Source organism: Coturnix japonica, chromosome 30 (assembly GCF_054131305.1).
Source record: "Coturnix japonica strain WE chromosome 30, WE-NBRP24, whole genome shotgun sequence".
Taxonomy (NCBI): Eukaryota; Metazoa; Chordata; class Aves; order Galliformes; family Phasianidae; genus Coturnix; species Coturnix japonica.
The window spans coordinates 7219131-7244835 of NC_140692.1; the positions used below are offsets into that span (position 1 = coordinate 7219131).

At 39.7% G+C, this 25705-nt stretch overlaps 1 protein-coding gene across 1 annotated transcript in view; it reads left to right on the plus strand.

Moving 5' to 3' along the window:
* Positions 1-25705, plus strand: part of LOC146755839 (cytosolic carboxypeptidase 4-like) — a 95379-nt gene that overhangs the window by 18187 nt on the left and 51487 nt on the right. Inside the window, exons 2-4 of the mRNA XM_085525284.1 lie at positions 16202-16331; positions 20690-20821; positions 23964-24140. Coding sequence (XP_085381410.1) covers positions 16202-16331; positions 20690-20821; positions 23964-24140 — 439 coding nt within the window. The remainder of the gene's footprint in view (positions 1-16201; positions 16332-20689; positions 20822-23963; positions 24141-25705) is intronic.

Here is a 25705-nt window from a genome sequence, read left to right on the forward strand (position 1 = left end):
TTAGCCATGAATTTGAGACCAGCTGTTGTCTTCAGTAGTTGGATGTTTCACTGCCTGAGTTATAATTATAGTCCATAAATTGTGTTAGAATACTTGGTAGCAAGGAGCATACTGAAAATGAGATTCTTTTCAATATTTGTGTCACTTTGCAGAAGACAGAGAAAGAAGTATTGTCAAAGGACAAGTGTGTGCTGTTTTTCTTATCTTTCTGGGGCTTTGAGGTGAACGAGAGTTTGTCTGGCATTTTCTCTTGGATTGTACTCGGATAAGCATGTGGCACTACTTGGATTTACAGCATGAACTTTAAGCCAGAACCACCATGCTGCAGAAACTTCACAGCCATAGGAGTGCAGTGTGAATATCTTTTCCACTGAAAGACCCGATTCCTTGTTTGTAACCCTGCAGTGAAGCTGATGGAAGAAGCTCTAAGCAAAGTGCTGGCTCTCTATGTGTAAACAAAACAGCACTGAGAAATCCCCCAAGGTCCAAGCTGTTGGTTTTTCTTATGATTTATACCTTCTCAGTTATGTGAATAGAAACGTAAATATTTACCCTATCTTTGATTGTTTTCTTCACTATCTCAGCATACATTTTCTTTCCTTGAGGTGCCCCCAAAGGGAGTGAAATCCCAATTTCTTTGCAGTTCAGAGTCTCTTTTATTTTTGTCTTTTATTTCTTAGCAGAAGTCTTTCTTTCTGTTTGCACTTCAGCTTCTGCCCTTTGTGTGCTGCTTTCCTGCTCTTCCTTTTTTACTCATTTTTTGTTTTGCTAATCCACTGAGATTATTGAAGCATCACATGTCGTTACTGGTAGGTACTGTCCAGAACTCTTTCCAACCCTTTACTTTGTTCTTTGCCAAATATAGCTCGATATTGGCCTATGGTCACAGTTTTATCTCTATGGAATCCATCCATGCTGTCAACTATAGAATCTCTGTCCTAGTAGTTCTTTAATATTTGGAAAATAATTCATCTTCATTCCTATTCAATGCAATGGACTGTATCGTATTTCTTGAGTAGCTTTGTTCCCCATTGGCCTATTCTGTTACAATATTTTCCCTATTACTTATGTAGGACTGTTTTATATTAAATAATAGAGAGCGTTAGGTGGTTTTGTTATTAGTGTTCAGAAATCGTTAGTGTAGCTTATGCTCTCCTCAGACCCGAGTTTAGAAGATATAATCTGTAGTTTTCATTGCTGTGGCAGTTTCCCTTCATCAGCAAGGAAAAAACAAGTGGTGCTTGTAAATTCTCTGTCTAATAATTCAGTGATTACGATATTAGTAACATGTTGTGCAAAACAGGTGGTGGTGGGAGGAAGAACTAGAAGAGAAGAGAAACTGTCAGTCTTGAAAACGGCAGTAGATTTCTTTGTTTCTCCTCCTTGAAACTCATTTGGTTAAGTGAAGTGGGATTGGGTTTGATCGCTTGTTTGAAAAATCACGTTAAATAATCCATTTATCTGCGGGATGTGTGGAAAGGCCTCTGGATTCCATGACTTACTGTAAAGAGCTGTGGGGTTTCACTCTTGGCAACTGCATTTGATGCCACTCATCCCAAATAGGTAAAACGTACCTCAGTGGGGTAGGAAAAGATCTTGATATCATTTAAAAGCCACACTGTGGGGTTTATTTAGATAAAATTAACCAGTATATGCCTTTTTTTTTTCCCCTCTTTCTTTCTATTTTTTCTTCCAGTCGTGCGATATGAATAAAACATTTGCCTGTGTGGAGCTGATTGTAACGCAGTGTTCCTATTGCTTCCAGTAGGGATTTGAGAAGGAAGTTGCTTTTCATATACAGTCCTATCTGGTGGTTAAAAAGATAAACGTCTGGTAGGGAAGATGAATTGTTTCCATATATTTTTCGGTTATATTTCTTAATGGGGCACATTTAAGAAAGAGATGATTGTGTTTATGTAGAATGATGTGTGTCCTATCTGTGGTACATCCAGGTGTTTGAAGGTCATTGATGGATCAACCCCCTAAATGTGAGGCTTCTCTTTGAGCAATACTTTTCACAGTCCATAAGCGTTTCTTCACTGTGGCTTTGAAGTGTACTGAAGATGGTTATTGTTGTTGGAAAGAAGGCATCTTTTCTTTAAAAACGTACAATGTAATGGAAGTTGAAAGGAAGGTAGAAAAGCACAGTGAGGAATTGACAGGCAGCTCTATCTATCACATGACAGTTGTACTCTAACAGGACAAAAGTTGACATTTGCTACAGTCATATTCAATAGGCGACACTGAGTGTCAATATGGAGCTCTGGGCAGTCGTTATAATGGCTATGAGTGGTAAGGGAGAATGACATTTTTGATCTGTTTACTGAGATCATCTTATATCCAGAAACTGAAGGAATAAGAATCTCTACGACTTGGCTCTAAGTAATTTATTTTCATTTGCTCCTCTTATTAATAGAAATCACTTCTTTTAACATGCACCATAATGCATTGAATGACAACAGTGATATCTTTGGCAGATTCTGAGCCTACAAATGTACTGGAAATGCGTGTTCTGCTGGAAAATCAGACAAAATAGGAAGATACTGAGTTGGTGAACTTTCTTGTTTGCGTTGTTACAGGAAATGATTAAGGAAAACCAACTGATGGCCTTTTGAGTCGCATTCTGTGAAGCATCTCTAGTGCCATCAGCATGATGGGGAAATTGGTCAATAAAGGGGCAGTGGCTTATGGTTGCATTCTGCTTCCCCTGCATTCTGCTGTAGATCTACCATTGCTCTGCTGTAGTAAGTGAAATTAGTTTGCAGGCTGGTAGCGTTACTGGTAGTGTAACCCAATTGTGGTGTGTAAATTCCCCCATTTCCTTTTTTATCTTCCTTAAGAAACTGTAAACTTTATTTGTCAACCAGTCAGAATCTCTCAGTGAAACATCTGGCTGAAACAACTGCTAGCAGATAAAACAAAAACTTCATCACTGCTAAAAACAAGTAGCAAATGTTGTGTATGTGAGGATAGTGATGATAAGGGACCATTTCCTTTGGGAACAACAGAAATGAGGGATGTACCGATGCTTTCTTGCCATTCCAACTTTTGCTAGGACCTGATGTGTACACAAGTGTGCTCTGTTAGAGGATATTAGAGGATATATATTTGCTGTTCAGGAAACCTTCTCTGATAATCTGGCTTAGCCCAAGCCTGGGGTGAGTTTCCCTGCTCCATTTTTTGTTTGTGCTGATGCTTTTTTGACTCAGGGTAAATGGCAGATGAACTGACCCTTCCACTCTATGGCACTATGGTTTTGGTTGTGCATGAGTCATCTACTGGTATTCAGTACTTGGTGGGATGTGACCAGAGTCCTTCCTTACAGTGCTAGCTGATTTTTAGCCCAGGTTAAGTATCCATTAAAATGTAGCCCATGATCTCATGCATAAATGCAAGGCACATCTTCTCCAAATGTAGTGTGGATATTTTCTGTGTGGACATTCTGAGTGTAGTTTGAAACATAGATAAGTGATCAGGTTAATGGAGCAGCAAAGGGATATTTGCAGTTGCAAGCAGAGAGCTAGATAATAATAATAAATCAGTAAGAAACTAAAATTCAAACATCTCTCTTCTTTGATTGCCATTAAGGGATTGTGGCCATTCAATCAGTGGATATACTTTGCATTTGATGAAATCCTGGGATGTGCGTGTAAATAATACTTTGAAAACGTAGTTGACTAAACTACAACTTAAAAGACACATGATTTGACTGTACTGATTTCTATTATTCCTTTGTTCAAATGGCATCTCCCATATTACTGCTGCAGCAAAGCTCTCTCTTCAGAGAGCTTGTCAGTGGTATCATTGCTTCGAGTGCCTCAAGGGTTCTTCTCCTTGCTCTTCCCTTTGCCAACTTTCAGTCACATCTATGACCTCAGCAGGAATGTTATTTGAAGCAATGGCAGTGCTTCAGTTCTTCTAACAACCCTCTGCTAAATCATTTCCCTGAACTCAAAATTGCAATGCATCTGAACCACCGATGGACTTAGTGAAGGGAAAGTATGGGAGAGTTGGGAAGGGCTCAGCCAGATGCCACAGTGAAGCAAAGCTATTGAATATGTGATCATGCAAAAGTATCTTAGCTTCTTCCACCTTTGCCAGCATCTTCAGATGGAATTATCTTAGACGTAAGCTAGATGAAGGAGGTGCATGCACCCTAAAGGGTATATTCAGAAGTATTTCTCATCAAGTATGACATAATATTGAGGAAGAAGACATAAGTCTGTACTTTTGCATGTAACTGTCAGGCTGTTAATTTGTCCCTAGTATCTGTGAACCATCCAACACAGCTACTCTTTTAGACAGCAATCAGTACTCAATGCCACATAGACAGGAAAACCCTAACAGATAAACAAGAGAAAAAGGCACCTGCTTGTTCTGTAATCATTGGAAACTTGCTCAAAGTTGGAGTCATGAGGATTTCCTCTGAGATGTGTCTACTCTGAAATTCAGCTATTATCTTTCTGTTTGAAACCATTATGCTTAGGAGGTCACCTCATCACCTCTTCCAGTGGCGTAAAACCACGTTCTTGTGATATCTTCCAAGCAAGTCCTATTCACCTGACTGAGCTGGGAAGCGCTAGAATGAAATAATGCTCAGCAATTTTGAACCATTCCAACACCCACAAAATTTGTGTTTTCCTAACGTTTGCACACAATTGCAGTTACTGCCTTTTTTGCGAGGCAGCAGCTGGGGGCTGAGAGCAGGCAGCTGCAGCCTGCCACAGCCACCGCTGGAGTGCCTGCACGTATAAAAATGATGGAACATCCAGCCCCGCAGTTCCTTAATTGCAGCTGGGATTTTGCAGCTGTGGAGTCATACCATGAGAAATACATTCAGTGCTGCCATTCAATGAGCATAATTTTGGGGCCAACAGATTTGCTGTGTGAGAAACGAGCTCTATAAGGCCTAGTTCTTCCTCTTTCTTTTTACCTTGTTGCTATCTCTGTTAGCTTTCTGTTCCTGGTATTTTGCAGCACTCAGGGCTAGAGATAAGCGTCTATCACGCTATCCACCACTAAGGAACTGCTGCTCAGACTGTGAGGAGGTTAAAAAAGTGTTACACCTTAAGAAGAATTAAAGATATTTAGCATTTCACAGCACTATATAGCACTATTAATTATATATATTTGGAATTAAGTTGTTCAAGAAAGGTGGAAGGCTGAAGTTTTTTTCTAGGTCTTCTGCTTCAGGCAATCAATGACTTTGCTTACAAATACACTATAAAGATAAGAAGCTGAGAAAGCACTAATTTACCTAAATTCAAACAGTAACAGCTGAACTACGTTGTTTATATATATAGGAGAAAGATAACTTAGATCTTAAGGTCTTTCCTTTGTTGGTGTTTATTCCTCAGTGTTTTTACAGCCACGGTCAAAATAATTTGCAACATTTATTCCAGTTGATCAGAATGGCCTACTTGAATTTGCACATTGATTTTTGTAGAGGATATTTCTATGAGCTTATCGGTATTGAATAAATGTTATGCAGCTGAGTCTTTAATCTCTCCTGGGTCTGAGAGGGGCGGGATAGCTCAAAGTACAAGGAGTCCTGGAGAAATTCAGAAAAGAAAAACACTATCAGATAACATCAGAAATATTCCAGAGCCTCGTTAGCCTTCCTGCCTCTATTTATGATTCTAAGCACATGGCGTGTTTCTGTTTCAAATCCATCTTCAAACAGAGAATTTTATTCCCCTGTACTTCCCTTCCATGTCATTCTGTGGATAGAAATGCTATGGATGCCCTCCACTGAAAAATATGGTTGGAAGTTGCGTCTAAGGTTGTTTCTTTGCAGTGATGAAATATTGGTCTTTAGAAGGCAGTTTTGAAGCTCTTTTGGTTTAAAGTTGGTGCTTAGCACAATTTCTCCTTCGTGGCATAAGTAGTATTGCCCTGTATGATGCACTTAGCAATAAATCAGTACTGTTATTCACCTGTTAGGTCTGGAAGGTCCATCAAGAATTAAAACATAGAATCATGGGCAAACCCTGCTTTACCCATGAGGTGATGAAAACTGTTTCTCGTATTAGAGAGAAGAAAACTGTAGTGCTCGGTCGTTAACTTAAGTAAAGGTAGACAGTATGGTCCTACTCCTTGTTTAGTGACTGAGCATGTAGAGCAGCCAGCAGACACATGTTGTTTAGTGGCACTGTATCAGCTTTTAAACATGGACCTTTGAAGTAGAAGAGCTATAATGATCCAGTGGTCCTATTAGTGTTCTTATCTTGTACCCTTTTCTCCATGTCTAAATGAGAGAGCTTACTGTGCTGCCCTTTGCTATGTCGTGAGTTATTTCAGCTTTTGATCAGAACCTGAGGTTTTGACTCACTGACGCAGGACAGTGCTTCTAATCTGAAAGTTTTTTAAGTGCTTTATTACCAGAATTGGATGCCGATCATTGATTTTCTTCATAAGTGTCTTCAAACCCATTGATGCCCAAATATCCTTAATTCATTACCCTTCAAGAGATTTTTCCTCTACTTCAATACATTAAAAACAAGGGAAGGGAAGGAAGAGCTATGCAGAAACTCACCAAAATACTTGGAAAAGTTCTGTGTCCTCCATTCTAGAATATTGCTGATATATTCTGATACGTAAAGCTTCCTGATTCAATTGAAGAACAGAGATAAAAACGAATAGTAAGGACCATAAATTAGTTGCCCTGATCCAATATGTTTTAGGAAGCTAGTTAAGAATTTCCTGACTTTGGAAGATGCTGAGTGCTTGCAATTCTATTGAACTTCAATAGGCAGTGATGAGTAGCTCCATATTTTGAAAAATCAGGTCATTTATTTCAGAATTCAAGTAACTTCACTTTACAAATCTGTTTCAAGAGGGATTTTTTTTTGATCGTACGAGCCCCCAATTAAAATTTGCCAATTGCTATGGAAAAAAAAAAAAACAGCTTAGATTTCTGCTCACATAAGTATATAAGAACCGCTTACATTTGTTCCTATCTACTGTCCTAGTTTTTCTTTGACTTTTGTTTTTTTCCACTAGAATCTTCCAGCAAAACTGCTGCACTTAATGTGTTTGCCCTGGTTTCTAAGGCAGATCTCCCCTCAAATTCAAATCCTTTTTCTTAGGAGTCTTCATTTTTCTCTATGCGCCCTCACTTTTCTGTGCCAGCTTTACTTACCACTTGCGTGGCATCTCTTAAACACTTGGCCCAATCTCACCATTATGTGAGTTTCCCTGGAGAATTGGGTCTGTTTTGTTTTGTTTTATAGCGATTTTATCAGTTACTGCATTTTATATGGATATTTTAATTTTTTTTTTTTTCCTGAATGTTTTGCAGACATTTACAAGCCCATCAGGTTTCTCCAGTGAATACTTTATTTTAATAAGTGGGTATTGAATGCTTCGTTTAACTTTACTATTGTGCAGTGCCCAGAGACACTGTGCTTGGATGAGCAGTTACGTAAGTGCAATTTGTTTTAGTGCATCTTTTCGTATCAGAATTAGCATTCAGTTGAGCTTTGAAGTCATGTAGTGCATAAGCATAGGGGGAAAGTAAATAAAACAACTTAGTGCATCTGCAGATATAACCCCAAACTGATTTACTTATCTGTGCCTGCTCACTCTGCTCAGTGACAGATCAGTCCCTCAGATGCTTTTCTAGTGATGGTAGAGCAGTGGTTGCCTGATCTCTGAGGATGCATGGAATGCGTGTCTAGTTCAATAGAAGACATGCATTTCCCTTCAGAGTCAGGTGGAATGCATAACTTGAAAATAAGTCTTTTGTTGTTTTTTCAGTGTTTTGCTCTGGCTTTTTTTCCTATTTTGACATGGAAACTGTATTGCAAACAGACCTGATCTGTAACTATTGCTTATCTCTACAGAAAGGAACACTTATTGCAAAGAAATCAAATTGTTTCATAGGAATTCGTGACTGTTCAGTGGACTAGGCAGGCAGAGCTGGAAATTCTGTGTTCAGAAAGGGGAAAAGCTTGCATTCATGTATATGATTGCTGAGTAACCTGTGAGGAATTATTACTTCATTGCGGGGAGATTGTATTTGTCATGCAAGTAGCCTGTGAAGTTAGTAGGCATCGTCACACAACAGTGTATATATCCTGTTATAGCGGGCATTTCCAGTGGAGCTGTAGGCATCAGTAGCAATATGATCACAATCATATTGGTTTTAAGGCGTGACTGTAAAAAGAAAGGGAGAAAAGTAGGAAGAAAGAAGGGAAAGCTCCTCCAATGTGAGTGATTAGCAAAGTCTAGTGTTACTTTCTTTAACTGTGCCTGCCATGGAGAGGGTGGTTGACAAACTGTGTTCTTGGGTTTGTGTTATTTCATAAGCTACCGCTCAGCATATTTCTGGTAATGGTGCTTTGTCAGTACTCTAATTTACTGACGGAGGAAGTATAGTATGTCTTCATATATGTCAACCTGCAGTCAGTTCCAGCATAAATCACATCACAGTCTCATGTACTGAGATCTCTGCTCGTGCTGCTGTCAGTTTGCTGAAACAAGTCTGATACACAGATCTTTGCAGGCCCCAAACTGAAAAGGGACTCTAGGTTTCCAAAATTGGTTTGTCTTCTGAGGTAGGCGCACAATGTCCTGATCAATGACTAGCAGGAAGCGGGATGTTACAAGCTGGACAAAACCTTTTAGATGATGCTGAACATGATTAGACCAGGATGATGTTAGTGATGGTCCAGAAGGGAACTGTATCATAATATCTTGGACCACAGTCCTTGTGCAGTGTTTGTTTCATTACTCTCATTACTAAAACAAAAGTGCAACGGTTCTTCAGCACTCACTGACAATGTTTTTGGATTACTCCAATTATTCTATAACTTATTAGCAGAATATTTCTGATTCGTAGCATCTGTTCTGAGGTCTTTTCCTCCCATTCTAATTAACATCTTCAGTTCGCTCTTGCCTGTAGGAATGAGTGCTACCTACTGGACTATGGGGCTGCATAAGGATCCTAGGAAAATTGAACAGATCTGAAGGTATCTCTGCACATTCTATTTATTTTTTATTCTTGGCCTCTACGCAAGGCTCTGCTTGTAGTTCTTATTATTGATCTATGATGCCACACTTTGCTCTTATGTGTCACTTAGTTGGGTTTAAATTTTAGAACAGTCATCTGGAAAATGTATTTCTTAGTGTTCATTTGTATATGGAGATTGCACTGATATAACTACCCGATATTTAAATCAACTCAATTAATGCAATCCTTATGTGAGCAATTAGCTTAAGTCAGTTAAGAACCTTTCTTCAGGTATATGAATGTAAACCATATTTAAATTAAGAAAGTGAACAATGCAAGACTTAGAAGCAGGCTGAAGGACATTACTTCAAAAGTAAAATGTTAGTTATTCAGTCCTTTGTCTTGAAACCTCTGGTTCTGGTCTTAATTTTTCACTGATTTGCTACCTTGTTGCATGAGTGTCTTCACTTTTCAATATTTGTGCCTGCAAAATTAGGATCTGCTGAAAGAGTTTGTAGGAGGATGAGGCTGTCTTAAAGAACTGTTTTCTCCCCATGGTACAATGAGTAATAGTCAAAATTGGAGCCAAATCTTCCCATTTAAAAACATCATTTCCATTTGGAAATGTCATTGCAGTGCCATTTGGGAGTTGCTTGGCTGTCCCGTTGTCCTGGCTTCACCTGCCTCCCCTGCTGCATCTTAATTTGTGCATCTTACTGAATTAGTGTTGTCAGCGCTTTAAGTTGTGTTGTAGGACACGTGGCCCAGACAAAGAGGCGCTTTGGCAGAGAAGAATGAGTACCTTAGAATCCTTAAGTGCACATATTCTGCCATATGCTGAGGGCATCTCTTAAACAGTTTAACATTCTGAACTGGCCAATTTGAAGTTCTGATGGAAAACTCCAAGTTTTGAAGAGAATGAGCTGAGGAAAAGCTATGATTTCCAGCAGGAAGCAGGTACTTGTTAAAAGAAAAATCTTGAGTTGAAAATTACTTTTTCCAGTCAGAACTAGTGACTAAAAATTCTGTTTTGGGCTTTCTTACCAGTGAGAAAGTATTTGAAGTTGTTGCAAAAAGGGTCTAAAGATGACTCAATCTCATGGTAGGTGTCAAGAAACTTTCAGTTTTTAGGTGCTTCCTGAATCCTTATTTACTCCTCCACAAAACAGTACAGATCATCATAACTTGCATTTTCCTCATAAATGACAGTGCAAAGTGTCACCAACTGCAGGTGAATTTGTTCTCATATTTGATAGTTACTGTTGTTGCAGCTAAAATAGTAGAAATCTGATGAGCGTCCTTTCATGTGGAACTGAGGAGGTAGTTTAGCTGTGATAAGGCTGTTAACTCACCTTTTCAGTAGGTCATGTGAACTTCTTGTCTCATTTGATTATGACATTGACAGTGTTAGCTGGGAATGATGCAGATCTCATTCTGTGTCTAACTGGTTTGTGACAAAGTGCGGCTTAATGAAATGTGTCCGCTGAGAGAAAAGGAACTCTCCTATCAGAACAAGGACAGAGACACAGTTACACGGACCAAAAGGAGAAAGCACAGACTAAATCATTTATCTTGGGAAGGAAGAATTGTCCACTGTAAAAAAAATCAGTCAGATGTAGAAGGTGAAACTCTGAAGGCTCGTTATGCTAATTAGCATCAATGCTCTGATGTGGGTAGGCAAGAAGAAGCTGATGGAGTGGTGCTTTAGAACACCATTTGCTCAAGAGGAAGTACAACACATCATGGATTCATTAATCTGTGCTGAAATGGAAAAGTCTTTGAGCAGCAGTGGTCTAAAGTGGTCAGGATCTTTCCAGTGGCCTTGTTCAGTTGGTTGGCAGCCAGATAGTACGAGTGTCATCTAAGAGATAAGCTATGATCAGTAGTGAATTGTTAGCTGCAGTAATGTGGATGGAAACTGCTTTGGTCATTGGTGCCTGTATATATGCCTTGCAGATATTCACCTATATTTCACTGTGAACAAATGAAAATCTGGTAACTTCAATCCCTGAACAAAGAAAGAAAATTGCCCCCTTTGTTTCTTGAAGTAAATGGGGAAGGGATCACATTTCTTCAGTGAAACCCCGTGGCTTGCCAAGATGCCCAAGTGAGGTATCCCAGAGGGAACTTTAAGCAGCTCACTTAAATGATGGGAAAGAAGTTTCACTATGAAATTAATGATGCAGCCCAGAGCACAGTAGGAAAACACCTTGCCCTCTTTTTCCCCATCTTTGATTCCAGCTGTAGAGTCCTGTAGTGCTTATCTGTATATTTATCTGCTATAAAATGAAATGGATTATATGAAGAGCTCTACGAAGCAGTACTCAGTACTTCAACATTTCTCTAATGCAATTAAGGCAGATATTTCAGAAAATGGAAGACTGTTAGTTGCCATAAGCTGGTGTTTCATTGGATTGCACACAGTTTAAAGCCTCCAATATTGCTGTTGTTGTGGGGGCTTCCTGTTTCTAGAATGACCATAGACATCGCAGGGCAATGCTGTAATGCAACGACTAGATGGCATTGGATGAGCATCTCCATGGAATAAATGTATGGTGAATGTAGTCAGTTCCAGCGCATGGACTTCAGGCTGTAAAAAAATAATTCTATTTCTGTCACATCTTCCTTTTAATTATGAGGGAGGGCTTTACTGGTTCTGCTGCTTTCCAACATCACTGCCTTGTTCTCTGAAAAGGTTAACAATCAAGAAAATTCACGATTCCACCTGCCCTCTCCACATGTACTCACATCTCAGGTTGATCTGAGCTTTCTTAATTGCAAGACCAAAACACCTTAATGCAAATATTCCTCTTGCTTCCATCCTGGGTAAGCAGTAGTTATTTATAAGTCCAGCATGCTGTGTCTGTCTGAGGCTGCCACACGCTGTTCAACGGCATCCTGATGTTTACTTGTGCCTACTTTCCTTTATAGATATTCTTATCCTGTGCTGGTACTGCTGTCTGCTTTTAAGATGCACAGTGAATGGTGATGTTGCTCTCTACATATCAAACACAATGCATCCCTTTAGATTTCATAGTTCACTGTGCCCCAGGTGCTGTTATTATCAGTCCTGACATCATTCATTTGATATGATGGGCCCTGTCTTTCCATTTATCTGTAATGGACAGGAGATTTTGAATCATTTTATCTTCCAAGCACAGCAACATCTTTTCTTTAAAAAGTGACTTTCCTCTCTTTCCACTTCTCGCTTTCTTCCTGGTCTAATATCTTGTGCATTACATTTATCCCCCCCATGTCTTTATTTCATATTTCCTTTTCCCTTTTGTTTTAGTGGGTTTTTTTTGTTTTGGTTTGTTTTGTTTTTTGGTGTTTGTTTTCTTTTTTCCCCTCTCCTCCCCATGTGTTCCCTTCTCTCTTTTTCCCCTCTCATTTTTCTTTCCATGCAGGGCATCGAACCAGTCTTACAGCAGCCAACTGAAGGGTTCTGTTGACAATATCAGCCTTGGGTTAGGACTAGTTCATGTCTCCCAGTCCAAAGACATTTCAGAATTCAGTACAGTTGGAAGCTGAGGCGCTCAGGGATCTTTTGCTTTGCTCTTAAACCAAGCAGACCTAAGGGTGAGAGAAAAAAAGAGGATGAATCTTCATTAAAACTTGATGTCAGACTTCGAGGTACAAGATTAAAAGCAAGGTCTTAAAATTGCAAACAGACTTAAAATATCATTCTGTTTTTAACTGAATAGGTCCGTGCTTTAGCAACTTAACCTCTTTCTCATTAACTCTCTGTGAGGTGTCCCTGCCTTCAGAGCAAGGTCTAATGCTTCTCTTAGAAGTGCATTTACTGCCTGTGTATTCAGAAGAGAAAACTCAACCTCATCTTTATGACTGTGGTGTATCAATTTGAGATTTTAAGGATCTGGCTTTTTTAGAGTAGTTCTCCCATTTGCAGTTCAGAATGACTACCTGCCTTTATACATCTTTAGAGGTGCGGCTTGCAGAGGTGCAGGAGTATTACTGATGATGTGTACTGATATTTGAAACCAACAGTCATCAACAAATTCACCTGTGGTTGAGTTTTCTTTGCTCACAGCCAGTCACAGGAGAGCTGAGCGTGTTCCATCAAATCTTTGCTTCAGGGTGTGGGCTTGACTACTTTCTGTTCATTTTCCAGGGCTGCATGGCACTAGTATATCTGAAAGGCAGACAACCCAAGCGTTTCTTTCCTCAGACAGTTGTGAGTGCTGGGTGCTTTGCTGTGGATCACTGTGGCAGTGTTTTCTGGCTACGTACGTTTTTAGAACACCTTAGTTATGCTTTGAGTGTCCCATCTTCTACCAGCTCTGTGGCTTTTCCTGAGTTATTCTAGAACTACTTACAGAAACGTTACAGCCCCAGAGTCTGCTTGGAGGAGAAGGTCAAAAGTGTTTGGTCTTGATTGGTGGGAGAGATGTGTGATATTTACACAAACTACTTCAAATTGTGGAACTGATCCTTTCTACAGTAGCACTAATGGATCGTGTATCTCAAAGGTTGTGGCCGAACGTTTAATGGAGCCACTTCAGTTCTTATGTAGAACAAAGGAGCAAATAGTTTCCTTTTTTCTGTGCTCTGGTAGTCAAGCAGTACCCCAGGAGGCAGCTAACAGCTGTCCCACATGCTGACCCCCGTCAAAGAACTGTTTAAAGGTAGAAAAGGAGGTAGAGCTATAACAGAAGTTCAATCCAAAGCATCAGACTTGTGAGCAAGAGAAATACAATTTAATTACGGGTAATCTGTTTAGAGGTAGAGGTGGGGTTTCCTTTACTCTATTGGAATTCCTTGTGGCAAACATTTTCATCACTTGGTTTGAGCTGCTGGGAGTCCCATCCAGGCTGTCACGTAGTCTCACTAATGCTGCAAAGGAGAGAAGACATAAAGCACTTAAAGCAAATACAGTAGCTTGGAACTACGTTGTGAGAAATGCCTTTGGTTTGAGAAGTGAATTTCATTAAATCTTGCCAAATGTAGAAAGCCAGTCTCAGCTTTCCAGTCTCTTTATTTGCTATCAGCACTTGAGATCAGCTTAATATTTTACCTTCACCCTTGGATGCAGAGCATAACGGACAAAACCATTATTTGCGAATGTCATCGCTATTAGGAGAGGAAGAGAAGGAGGAAAGGAGCAAGGGAACAGAGCTGGTGGGGATCTCCAAAAATAAACAGCCTATAACAGTATGGTCAGAGGGAGTGAGCGAGGTTGGAAAAATCAGTGTCTCATAATTTAATTAAAGTTCTGCATCTCCTTCAGAGCTATGGCTACAGGCTGCCAGGCAGAGGGCTAATATCTAAAGGTCATTCGAATGAGCGAAGATACTAATCACTGGAGGACAAAACTGAACTCTGCCTCCCAGTTCTTGCCTTCTTGGTGAGATTTTACCTTCCTTCCATTATAAATTAGCCTGTGAATGTCATGGGGCAATTGAACTGTCATAGAGTCTCCTCTAGGAAGAACCTCCTTTTGTATCAGAATGATGGAATTGGTAAATTGCAACATGGGCAGAGTAAAGACTGAAGAGTGAGGGTACTGTGACCTATGAACATGTCAGCATGCTGTGTACAAGATGTGCTTGTGAACCAGCCCTACATTCCAGACCACAGTCCATAGCAGAATCTAATGCTGCAATGAGAAACACTGCAATGCAACAGGATCGATTAGTTTTTCTTGCCTCCTTTTCTAAGAGAACATCTAATTTCTTCTTGTGTTCAGAAAGAAGAATAATTTATATATATATTTACAAACTGGCTTTTTGTTTAGTGACTTTTAGAATGGAGTTACGCCTGCTGGAAGGAAACTGTGTATGCACACAAGTTCTTGGCAGAAATACACTTGTAAATCTCAGCTGAGCATCTGTTCTCTTGCAGGTCAGGAAAGGTGAGCCTGCAGGTAACTTTGCCTGAAGGGCTATTAAGAAACATAACAGAAACGGTCATGTTTTTACATAGAATATTTGGTAGAAGCATTCAGTGACTTCTCATGCTTTTGTTACTGGCAATATTTTTCAGCTTTCAGAATGAGCAATGTAGCAGCTGTGGGTTATGAGGAAAAAAGGGAATTCAGGTAACACTGAAACTAGAGTAAAGTCAGAATGAGTCTTGTGACGTTGCCAGAAACCCCAAGATGGCATCAGAGACCTTGTTTTTCTCCATTAGAAACGTATGACATTTTTAGTGGATTTTATTGTTTCTTTGTTTTCCTTTCTTAACCAGTTCTCCATTGTATCTAGTATTTTTTGAAGTATTCCAGCCTTAAGACCTTTTTTCTGCAAGCATTATTTGCAAGGCTCACTGATAACGCTGGATGCAATGCACCCCAGTTGCAATGCGAGATTCTATCTTCAGACCGCCAGATTGTGTCCCCAGGAATACATCTGTACTTATTCTGAGACTAGGAGGCTGGAACAGCAAAGCTGGATGTAACTCTGTAGCTAGAAATTTGTCCAGTACTTACAATAATTAGGCTCTGCAGTGCACACAATCACTAATGAGGGAAATTAGTCAGATTCTGCAAAATTGTACAATGATGTGCTGCTCCTTACAATCAAATATCCTGCAGATTTTTTCACTGATCACTGAGTCAGGAGCAGAATATTTTCAATCCAACTAATGAAAACACTTTCTCAGTGCAAATCTAGGATCCTTATTTAGCTTTTTATCCAGTCTTTGCAGTGAATCTAGGTAATTGTTCCACATAATGATGTAGCATGCATCAAGATCTTCTTGATGTGCTTCAGATAGCTACATTTCTCATGAGCGGAGGAGCTTAAATGAGATATCCAGCTCATCTCATTTAAGTGCATACATATTTCAGGCTGGTCGAAGAGATTCAAGCACCTGTCTTCAATTAGAATGAGTAGGAGTTGGATGTACTTATTTGCTGTGGAGGTTTTGAGAAGCCTTTGCTGTGCACGTAAGCTGGGTGAGTTTTGTAGATAGCGCAGAATTTAGAGCGTTTCCGAAGGTAATTTTGTTTGTAAGTGGTCCTGATTGTGTATGTACTTAAGTAAAGGAAAATCTGCATTTATTTTCAGGGCTGTAACTGTCTGAATTCTGGAAGGAAAGGGGATGATAAAATCTGCATGGTGGTACGCACCTCTGAAATGTACCGACTGTTGATTCATTCCAACCCAGTGTTAAAAGTCTTTGATCTGTGTTTTAATTGGCATTCCCCATCTTTGTGCCAGGTCTTGCCAGAATCAGGAACTCTTTGGAATCAACTTTTGTTTGTGATGTGTTGCTTTGTGATTTCAGCCACCGTTGTTCCTTGAGTGGAGATGATCTGAACAGGCAGTGGCTGACTCCCAGTTCTCAGCTCCATCCAACAATTTACCACACCAAAGGTCTTCTGTATTATCTGCGCAGCATCAACCGGGCCCCTGTGGTGAGTAACTCCCTGTATCTTCTATGGGTTATTGCACGCAGATGGATTATTGCAGTTGTGTCAACAGCCCTGTTTTATGGTTAGAGATGTGGAAAGCATACTATACCGCTATACTTTCATCACTGTGGGGTGTTTTTGAAAGTCTTGGGTTATCTACTGAATCTTCTAACCAACTCCAAACTTCAGAGTCTTCGTGCACCTGCAGAGTGAATACAAATTCCTTACAGCTCCTTAGTATCCTCAAAGTACTTCAGCTAAACTAGATATTGTTAGTAAGTTATTGTTATCTTTCTGGCAATGACAGGAGAAATTCTGTGAAGACATAGTCTGAATGGATCATGCAAAAGCCCAAACTGGAGCAATCTGTGCAATCAGAGAAACACAAGTTAGCTTTCAAAATGGTTGAACTTTTCTGCTGCTTCAGTGAGAAGAAAATGACTTTTTGGGGGAACTACCGGAAGTTCATGAGGGGTGATACTACTGGCATATGTCTGGGATCTGTCCCCATCTGTTCGGTCTTGATGCCCAACAGAATGAATAGTTCTGAGACCTCAGGATAAAAAAAAAACACTGATGGTTTCAAATGTTGATGAACAGAATGGAAGTGGATGGAACAGCAAGTTGGCTTCTTATAGCCCCAGTTAGGCAGGAAATGTCCTAAGATGCACTGTTCACTCTGGTCTTGATGAGAAAATCCTCAGACAAGGTGAAAATGTCTGTGAGTTTCTTTAAGTGAATATTTGTGGAAATATGCTATTTTTGGCCTAAATGACAGCCCTGACATCGAGCTCTGCACTCCAAGGAATCTACTGGAAGTTCAGCTTGTATCTGAGAGTTTATTCCACCTACATTTTCTTTGGGTTTTGAGCTACATCTGATCAGTTTTGTTTTATTGTGCTAATCGTATTGGGCCTTTTTAATTTAAATTTATCATAACCATCCCTGTCACATCCAGATGCATGAAGTTGAACATGCGCCCAGTGGAAGTTTTCATCTTGCTGAGTGAAGTAAGACTATTGATCGTATCATGTCTCTCACTCACAGGCAGTATGTCAGACGTGGTAAACTGATTTTTTCTTTGCCTTTGAAGAGTACATTGATTTTGGTTTATACATGCTCGCAAATGTCTTTTCCCAACTCCAGAAGAAGCTGGATTTCTTCTGCCCTGCACTCACTGCCAAGATGCCATGAAGGCAATTTCACTGATAGCCAAATGATTTCTGTGGAGTGAATTAGTTTAATTTATCTTGGGGATGCGCACGCAGTTTCTTCAAAGGAAAGGAAAGCTTCTTGAAAGTGAAAAGGAAATAACTTTAAAGTTAGCGGCCTTTCAAACCAAACCCATTTTAATTGGTAACTTCAGCCATAGAAAACAGCCATCTAAGTGCTTTATTTGTTTATTTATTTTTGCTTCTCTTGTTGGTTTTGGAAACCCTAGTAAAAGAAGGGGCTGGATACGCTGTAGTATTGCAACTCTCCACTGAGGGTGGTTTCTTTTCAACTGAGAGCAGCGGGAGTATCAGAGAGCTAAGCTTGGGAGCAGCTAGGACTGAAGGGGAAAGAGATGTTGCTTTTTCCCCTTGAGCATTCGTGGTGAGGAAATGTGCAGTTTGTGAATTACAGTTGACAGTGCACTTGCAGGATGCAACAGGAAAAGTGTAGCTCTTACAGAGGGATCAAGCTGCAGCAAAGAGCAAGTTACTTTTGGAGGGGACAGGAAGATGCTGTTAGGGACCAGGAGACACAAAGCGGTGTTTGCTTTTTGAGATATTCTATCAAGGTTGGAAACAGAATCTGACTGCAAGTACATAGCTTTTTGTGAGCAAAGCATCCTAAACGTGTCTACCTCAGCAGTCTGAGATTGGGTCCTCTCACGAAGCTACTAAGGAAAAAAAAGAGTATTTGCATCCATTTTCTGTCTTGCTTTTCCTTTGTTTTAAAAGCTTCCTGATTCTGTGAGTCATGAGGGGGATTGTTTTTGAGTTTGAAAGCAGTCCTTACCTTTGTGGTGCTCAGTGCTGGCACATTACTTTAAATAGATAAAAATTTGCATGTGTGTCTTGAGTCATACCCCAGTGAACACCAGACTTGGAATTTGACTGTGTGTTGGTGTCACAGCTGTACAAGAAGGATAGAGAGAAAAAAGGGGTGGGTAGGTCTCAAGTTTACCTTGTGGTTGCCCAGGCTTAACCCAAGGAAAGTTCTTCATTGGGTGCTGCAACTATAAAATACAGTTTTGTCTTGGCTGAGTGGTGAGGCTTGAGCTACTCTGTAGAATAAAAATAGAGCAGAAGAATGCATTGTAAAAACAAAAACAAAACGATTTGTCATAAACATTGAGAATAACTGCAGTGCTCAGTAAAATTAATTAAAATGTAGGTATATATGATACACAAATGGAATGGAAACATTTCCAGTAGTGTTGACTTCTCTGCTGTGGAGGTGGGTGGCAGTCATGGATTCATCCCATGGCATGAAATAGTGGTGTTACAGAGCCTGGCTTTTACAATGCTTTACTAATATGGAAGGCTTGTTCCAGACTTGTCACTTAAGGATTCACTCTTGAGATGCAGAATTATGGACCTCCTGCTTATCAGGCAGCACAGCTATCTGAGCAGCTGATCATCCCTGTGTGGTTTCTGATAAGTAATCTTTTAGGTAATAATATATGCATCTTGCATGTTAGTAATTCTGTAAATTGGCAGGTAATTGATACCTGGTTGAGCTGGGATCTCTGCCTCAAAATAGAACCACAGCTATAAAACCTTCTTTGATATTCATAGGAGTAAATTCTAGTTGGTACCTGTGGTTAAACTAATCTATGACTGTATTGCTGGAAGCATAGATGGAACGCTAACTGGAAAAATGCCTGTCATTAAAAGAACCAATAAATGCAGCTGTTTAGAAGGGGGCTTTATGGGATAATTCCCTGTTTTTCAGGCAGTTGCTTGAAGTGTAGGACTGCATAAGCCCCATGTGTTGGACTGGGTGATCCTTTTACAGGTCCTGTCCAACTCAGGATGTTCTGTGGCTATAGCAGTCCTGTTAACTAGGACTTGTGGGATGAATCTGCGTGTGAGTGTCTTAGCATCTCCAATCAACGTGCAGCTTGTCAGAGCAGCTGGAGGAATTTAAATGCTCAGTTCCTTAGGTAATTAAACTTCCTGACTGGCTGCAGCTAAACTGAGTTACTGTATAACTACTAAACAAGCATACTAGGGTAAAACTTGCCTTAACAATTGGTGGAAGAAGTTGATCTATTCCATCTGTTTCTCTCCTCCTGTCTATGTTTATATAAGAATATGTATCTTTCTTCCTCATCTTTTTAATTGATCCACAGTGCTTCCCTACCTTATGACACCTGTCCCTTTGTCTCTGATAGATGCCTCAGAAAACTATTTAAATGATATCACGATGTTCCTTTCTAATCGGCAATGAATATTGCCTTAAAACAAACCAATTTCTTCTCTTTAGAAATCCTTGTCTTTTCACTGCTGGATTTCTGAATGTTTCTGATAAAGACATGGAGAATATATGTAACAGCAGTGTCTATATTGACTTCATATTCCGGAGGGCAATGAGATTGATTATTATTTAACACTTGGGTCAATATTTTCCTCTTGGGTCATTAAATCGTGATTTTCATTTTTATCAAAGTTGATATGTGCCTATGAAGGCAATCAAAACTTCCATTAAAACCTGGAATGTACCTTGTACCTAGTTTATATGATAGCTGACATGAGAGATGGATTAAATAGATACATTACGTTGTGTGGAATCAGATTATTTGTCTGACAAAGATAATGTCCCGTGCTTTATGTCCAGGAATTCATGTAAGTATCTGACCACATACAATACATTTTTACACAACTGCACAATTACATTTTCCTAAACATTGTGTAGCACAGTTTTTGTGTTTAAAGAAGCCAAGGTGATTAATTGCTGGCAAAAGGTGCAGTTTTAAAATCTCCTGAGGCTAATGCTAGAGTTGAGAAGTCAGAGGAGCCCAACAAATTGCTCCGTTGTATCATAAGTTACCATGAACTCTCAGGTTCCTCGGTTGGCATGGAATCTTGCACAGATGTCATGTTTATTTCTGCTGTGGACAGAAATGCACCGGTGTTGACACTGGATTCATGAGATCATGTCAGTTCCAATAGGTAAAACGAGGTACGGCTGACTAACAAAGTTTGACACTGATTATAGGCTTGGCCCAGAGCTCTGCTCTGAGTTTGTCTGAAGAGCACTGACAAAGGTGTAATTCCTCACATACAATCCTCTAGTATTTATAGTGTCTGTTGTGAAGAACCACAAAGCTTACTTCAGTATTACAGATTTTGCCTTTCTTTCCTCCCTAGGTGTTCTGTGACTACCATGGACACTCCCAGAAAAAGAATGTGTTCCTCTATGGTTGCAGTATCAAAGAGACCTTGTGGCAAGCAGGTTGCGTGGTCGACACAGCAGTTATCACAGAAGATGTTGGCTACAGGGTAGGTCTGCTTTGTTCCTTTCTACAGTTGTTGGCATATATGTGCACCTACATCCCTCTTTAAGATGAGGTCAGATCACAAGTTCTGTTGGTAGGTGCAAACTTGTCTTGCAGCAGAGGAGTAGAGATCCAGAAAAGTTTAAATGATTCCTACTATCTTCATGCACCAGATATCTGCGAGAATATTGTCAATAGGTGGATCTCTAATTCATTTCATTAAGATGCTGTTTTGTTGTCACTGCCGCTGACTAATAGAAATGTTGTATTTTTGTGTTTTATAAGTTCCAAGTATACATGTGCTTCTCTCACCCTCAACTCACGAGAAGTCCCCGTGGAAACACTTGTTTCACAAGGAAAAGCAGGAAGGGTGCTTACAGTCAGAACATCGCTTGTTGTATTTGAAATCAGTGGGCTTGAAAAGGCTGAGGATAGTTCACTGTTACACAAACAGAATTCAAATGCTGCTTTCAGCATCTGGTGCCTGTCTTGAATCTGCAATGAAGAAACCAAGAGCAAGCCTCCAAGGGTGTCCAAGAATCTGCAGTGGCCTAGATGAAAGGCTTTGTGATTGCAAAATATGGGAAGTTTCTCTCCTTCCTCCCATGAGTAATTGGGGACGATCCTGCTCTCCATGTATTTACTTCCCAAAAATATGAGCAAAATACCTCAAGAAAATTGTGACTTTTGAACAGCCTTTGCTGTAGCCCTTGATTCGTGGGAGAAAGAGGCATTGTTACTTCCTAATACTTGGCCTCAGATGACATGCGTAGCATTGACATTGGAAAACCCAACTTCAGGATTTCTCCTTTTAATCACCATTCCAGGCCCCTTTGACAGTAATCTCTGAAGGGACCTCAGTAAAGAATCCTATTTCCATTCTGACCAAATGGGAACGGAGGTTTATGGACATGGGCAGCACCCCCGTTTTTGTGCATGCTAAATCCAGCTGTATGAGAGACAGGGAGCATGGTCAAAGTAATGTGTTGTCATAAAAGAATCCTTTGAAAAGATGCGTTTTCACCCTCCCAGAAATACAATTGAAAGGTAATTAATGAGAAAAGCAGAGGGGAAAGAACTATTAGTGTGAAATCCAGTGAAAGCTGGTAAAATGAAAGGAATATTAAATTCAGATTTGATAATGCTTCTAAATGAGTCCTGACTACAGAGACATTACTGTTACCTGCCAGCGTTTTTATTTAATCAAATATAGAAGACTGATTATGCATATAATTTCAATTGTTTTAAAAACTAAACTGGATTAGAGATCTGATTATGGTACTTCATAGCATATATTTACAAAAATCTGTGTGCTGTTTCAGATAAGGACAGAATGAAAACTATCTGAACCTTCACACGCAGTTTAGCTGGATCTCATGATTGTGTTCAGGATTATAATTGTTTGGGTGACTGTGCTTTATTTTTAACCCAGCTCCAGGAAAACCTGGATGTGTTGCTCGGAATCATAATATTTTGCAGCAAATTGTACTTTGAGGGCAATTCAGAAGCAGTGGATGTTTAGTTCAGAGCAAGTAATCAATTTTAAAGATTCCTCTGTTCGGTATTCTCCCAGGAAAAGGAATGCTGTAGTTCTTAATAGCACACTGTAGATCTTGACTTAAGAGTTAGGCTCATGCTGGTCTCAGGTTTGAAATGTAATCTCTCACTTTGTTCCAGTTATCTGTTCACAAGGTTTTTTTCTGCTGATGAATGGACCTTATAGATCTTTATGTCTGTACCTTACAGAACTGGTAGGGTCCATTCATAGCTATAGATTGGATATGCTGAAAATAACATTTACTTTCTTATTACAGAGGTATGTATGATTATGATGTTTGCAGTGGATATTGCAGAACAGTTTAGGCCAAAGATTTTATCTTCTGCGTCAGTCATCCTTTAAGAGAAGACCAGCTATTAAATGTTATTTTCTCAATTTTGATGAAACCAAGCAGTCCTGTACAGAACTGTGATGTAAAGCTCAACAGAGTGGAACTAGAATTGCTTAGAATCAATCAGTTTCACTGATTGTTATTGGAAAGTGAAATTAGCTGGTTGGCTTTCACTGCCCAAACTGAATGAAATTTGAGGGTCAATGCCATTAGCAATGAGCAGAAACTCCTTCTGTATGATTCCATTCCATTCAGAAGTTTAAGAAAGCTGTCATCAAAGAAATAATGAACGTTCTTATTTTACAAGCTCTTCACTGGATGGTCTTTGGGCATGTACTGGGATGCAAGCACAAAGGTTTATATGCACATATGTGCTTTTGTATGTAAATGCCCAATTTCTACACCGAGTACACCTAGTGTTAAGGTATCTAGTATATACTTTTACAGTTAGCATGAAGAAGTGTTGCATCCACACTGATAGAAATATTTGATAGCGCTGTGTATTAGCAGTGTTTATAGGCTGCTGTTGAGAAAAATGATTTCTAGAATAAGAAAATCACTCAGAGCTAAGAGGTAATTTTACTGAATTTTCATATTTACTCTTTATTGCCGCTTTCTATACAGAGTGCATTCAATGTACCATTTGATCCCAGATGAGAATAGTTTGGTTTATTTCACAATGCAAGATAGTTAAATGCTAAGCTCTATTTTCCTATAATTATCTGTGACCTTCAGTGGGATTATGCATTCCCCTTCTTTGCTGTGTGCTGTGTTCAAACAAAATTCCTCCTATAGCTGAATCCCTTGTCAAATTGTGAGGAGGAGCTGGAAAGGAAAGAATGGAAACATTGTGTGCTGAGCTATGACTGCAGCCCTCTAGGCAGAACAGGAAAATGTAGTTAATGTTGAAGCAGCTTAAAAAATAAAGCTTCATAAGTGACTTCAGCAGTCCAAAACTATAGGATGTGCAAAGACATCATTTTGGATGGGATGTACCAAATGTACTTACAGCATTTTTGTCTGTGACTGGGGACAAAAAAACAAACAAACACAACAAAACATTAGAATATGAAGATTTCACTTGGGATGAAGATGAGTCCAGTTTGGCACTAACTGGAACTATCACAGTGACAGTTTCTACAGGTAGCTTTGGTGATACGCGCTTTAAACAGCATAGGCCTCTTGTAGATGTATTTGTGATATAAATGCATGTACATCTGTTTGATTCATTTTCTCATTGCTGATACTTTCTTATAGACTCTTCCTAAAATCCTGGACAAAGTGGCCCCTGCATTTGTCTTGAACAGCTGCAGCTTCCTTGTAGAAAAGTCCCGCGAGTCAACAGCCCGGGTGGTGGTATGGCAAGAAATGGGTGTGCTGAGGAGCTACACCATGGAGAGCACGTACTGCGGCTGCAGCCATGGTCTCTACAAAGTAAGTACCTCTTCCAAAGAACTACATGGCACACTCCTTCTAATGTGTGTCTAATGAGCTTGGGAGAATAGAGAGTGCTGTTTTTATGCTGTTTGGTATTGCCAGCTTCCTTCTATAATATAAGTGTAGCCATTCTACTGAGTTTCTTCTCAGTTAAATCCTTCCACGATCCTTCACTTTTAATCTTCCATGCCAGGGAAGTAGGTTCCTTGCTACGAGGTTTCATTTGACAGTGAAATAAAAAGAAATTCCAGTCTAATGCCAAAAATATTGAGCTGAATGAAGGAGTGTTTTTGAGATGATACAGACTGTGTCTTTATAATGGTATTCACAGTAGATCTGAGGTAATTAACATGAATATTAGGAGTCGTACACTTCCTGTTGCAGTCTATCTGGGCATTTGCTTGGCTAAACTTAAGAGCCTGCACTGAGAATTCTGCACTTGGAGTTTGTTACTGACAGCCAAAGGTAGCTCATCTATGAGCTGAAGCCACAGCTTTAACTGTGAACTAAATGGAGCTAAATTTCTTACCAAATGATGTTCCAGATACTGTGGGAAGGGCTGTACTTGTGCTGAGTGCATCAGAGACAGGAGCCTCTTGGCACTTTTTAAGTACATGGTTTGAGCTCTGGTAATTGTATTTAGCTGTACATAATTCTCCACTTGCTCAGTTGGTGAATTCTTTTTGTTCCTTTCCCAAACCTGTTGCTTTCCATGGAAGGGATTCTGTGCTCCACCTTATTTCTCCCACTAGGGAGCAATCCTTATCTATACAGCATTAATATGTGGTTAAGGATCCGAAAAGACCCTTAAGGAAAAAGCCATTGTTACAAATAACAATTAATAAGACGTTCAAATTATTCTTTGCAAGTTCTATGTTAATCCTTTTACATTCCATAGAATGTGGCCAGCAAGTACTCAGCTACTGTTTTAACAGTGCTCTACTATACTCACATCATTTCTTAGATAGAAAAGGCAGAAGAAATATCTGAAGATGGTTTAAAGAAAGAGAATATAACTGCCCTGAGCATTACACCTAGTGCTCCCTACTCTGAGAAGTGCTGATGGGGTGCAATAGGTACCACAGGTTGTGGTGGGGTTTTAAATTTCCTTCAGACAGTGGGGAGAAATTCTACCTTGACTAATGTCAGTGGCAAAACTCCTAGTGATCTCCATGGAGAATTTAACTCATTTCCTAGATAATCTGAGTAACATCTAAAAGCAGTTGGACATCAGGTTATATCAGTGTCTAATGATTTGTTCTCTACTTCCTTCAGTATTTTCAACCCAAGTTTGCATAAGTTGTGCCAGCAGATCTAAAATGTTTTATGCAACGTTCTCCCAAGTGCACCACCACTCAGTAAGCTGGTGGTCAGGCTTCTAATGGTGTTGGTAGCAGTTCTGGATCCTGATCTTTGACTTTCTTCCTTCTTGAAAATGGTGAAAATAATGGTGAATGTAGCTGCTTTGCTGACTGTAAACTGAGATACAAACTTCTTGTGCTTGAAGTTGCACATATCTGATAGGGAGTTTGCAAAGGATTTAGGAAAAAACAGAGGAAGGC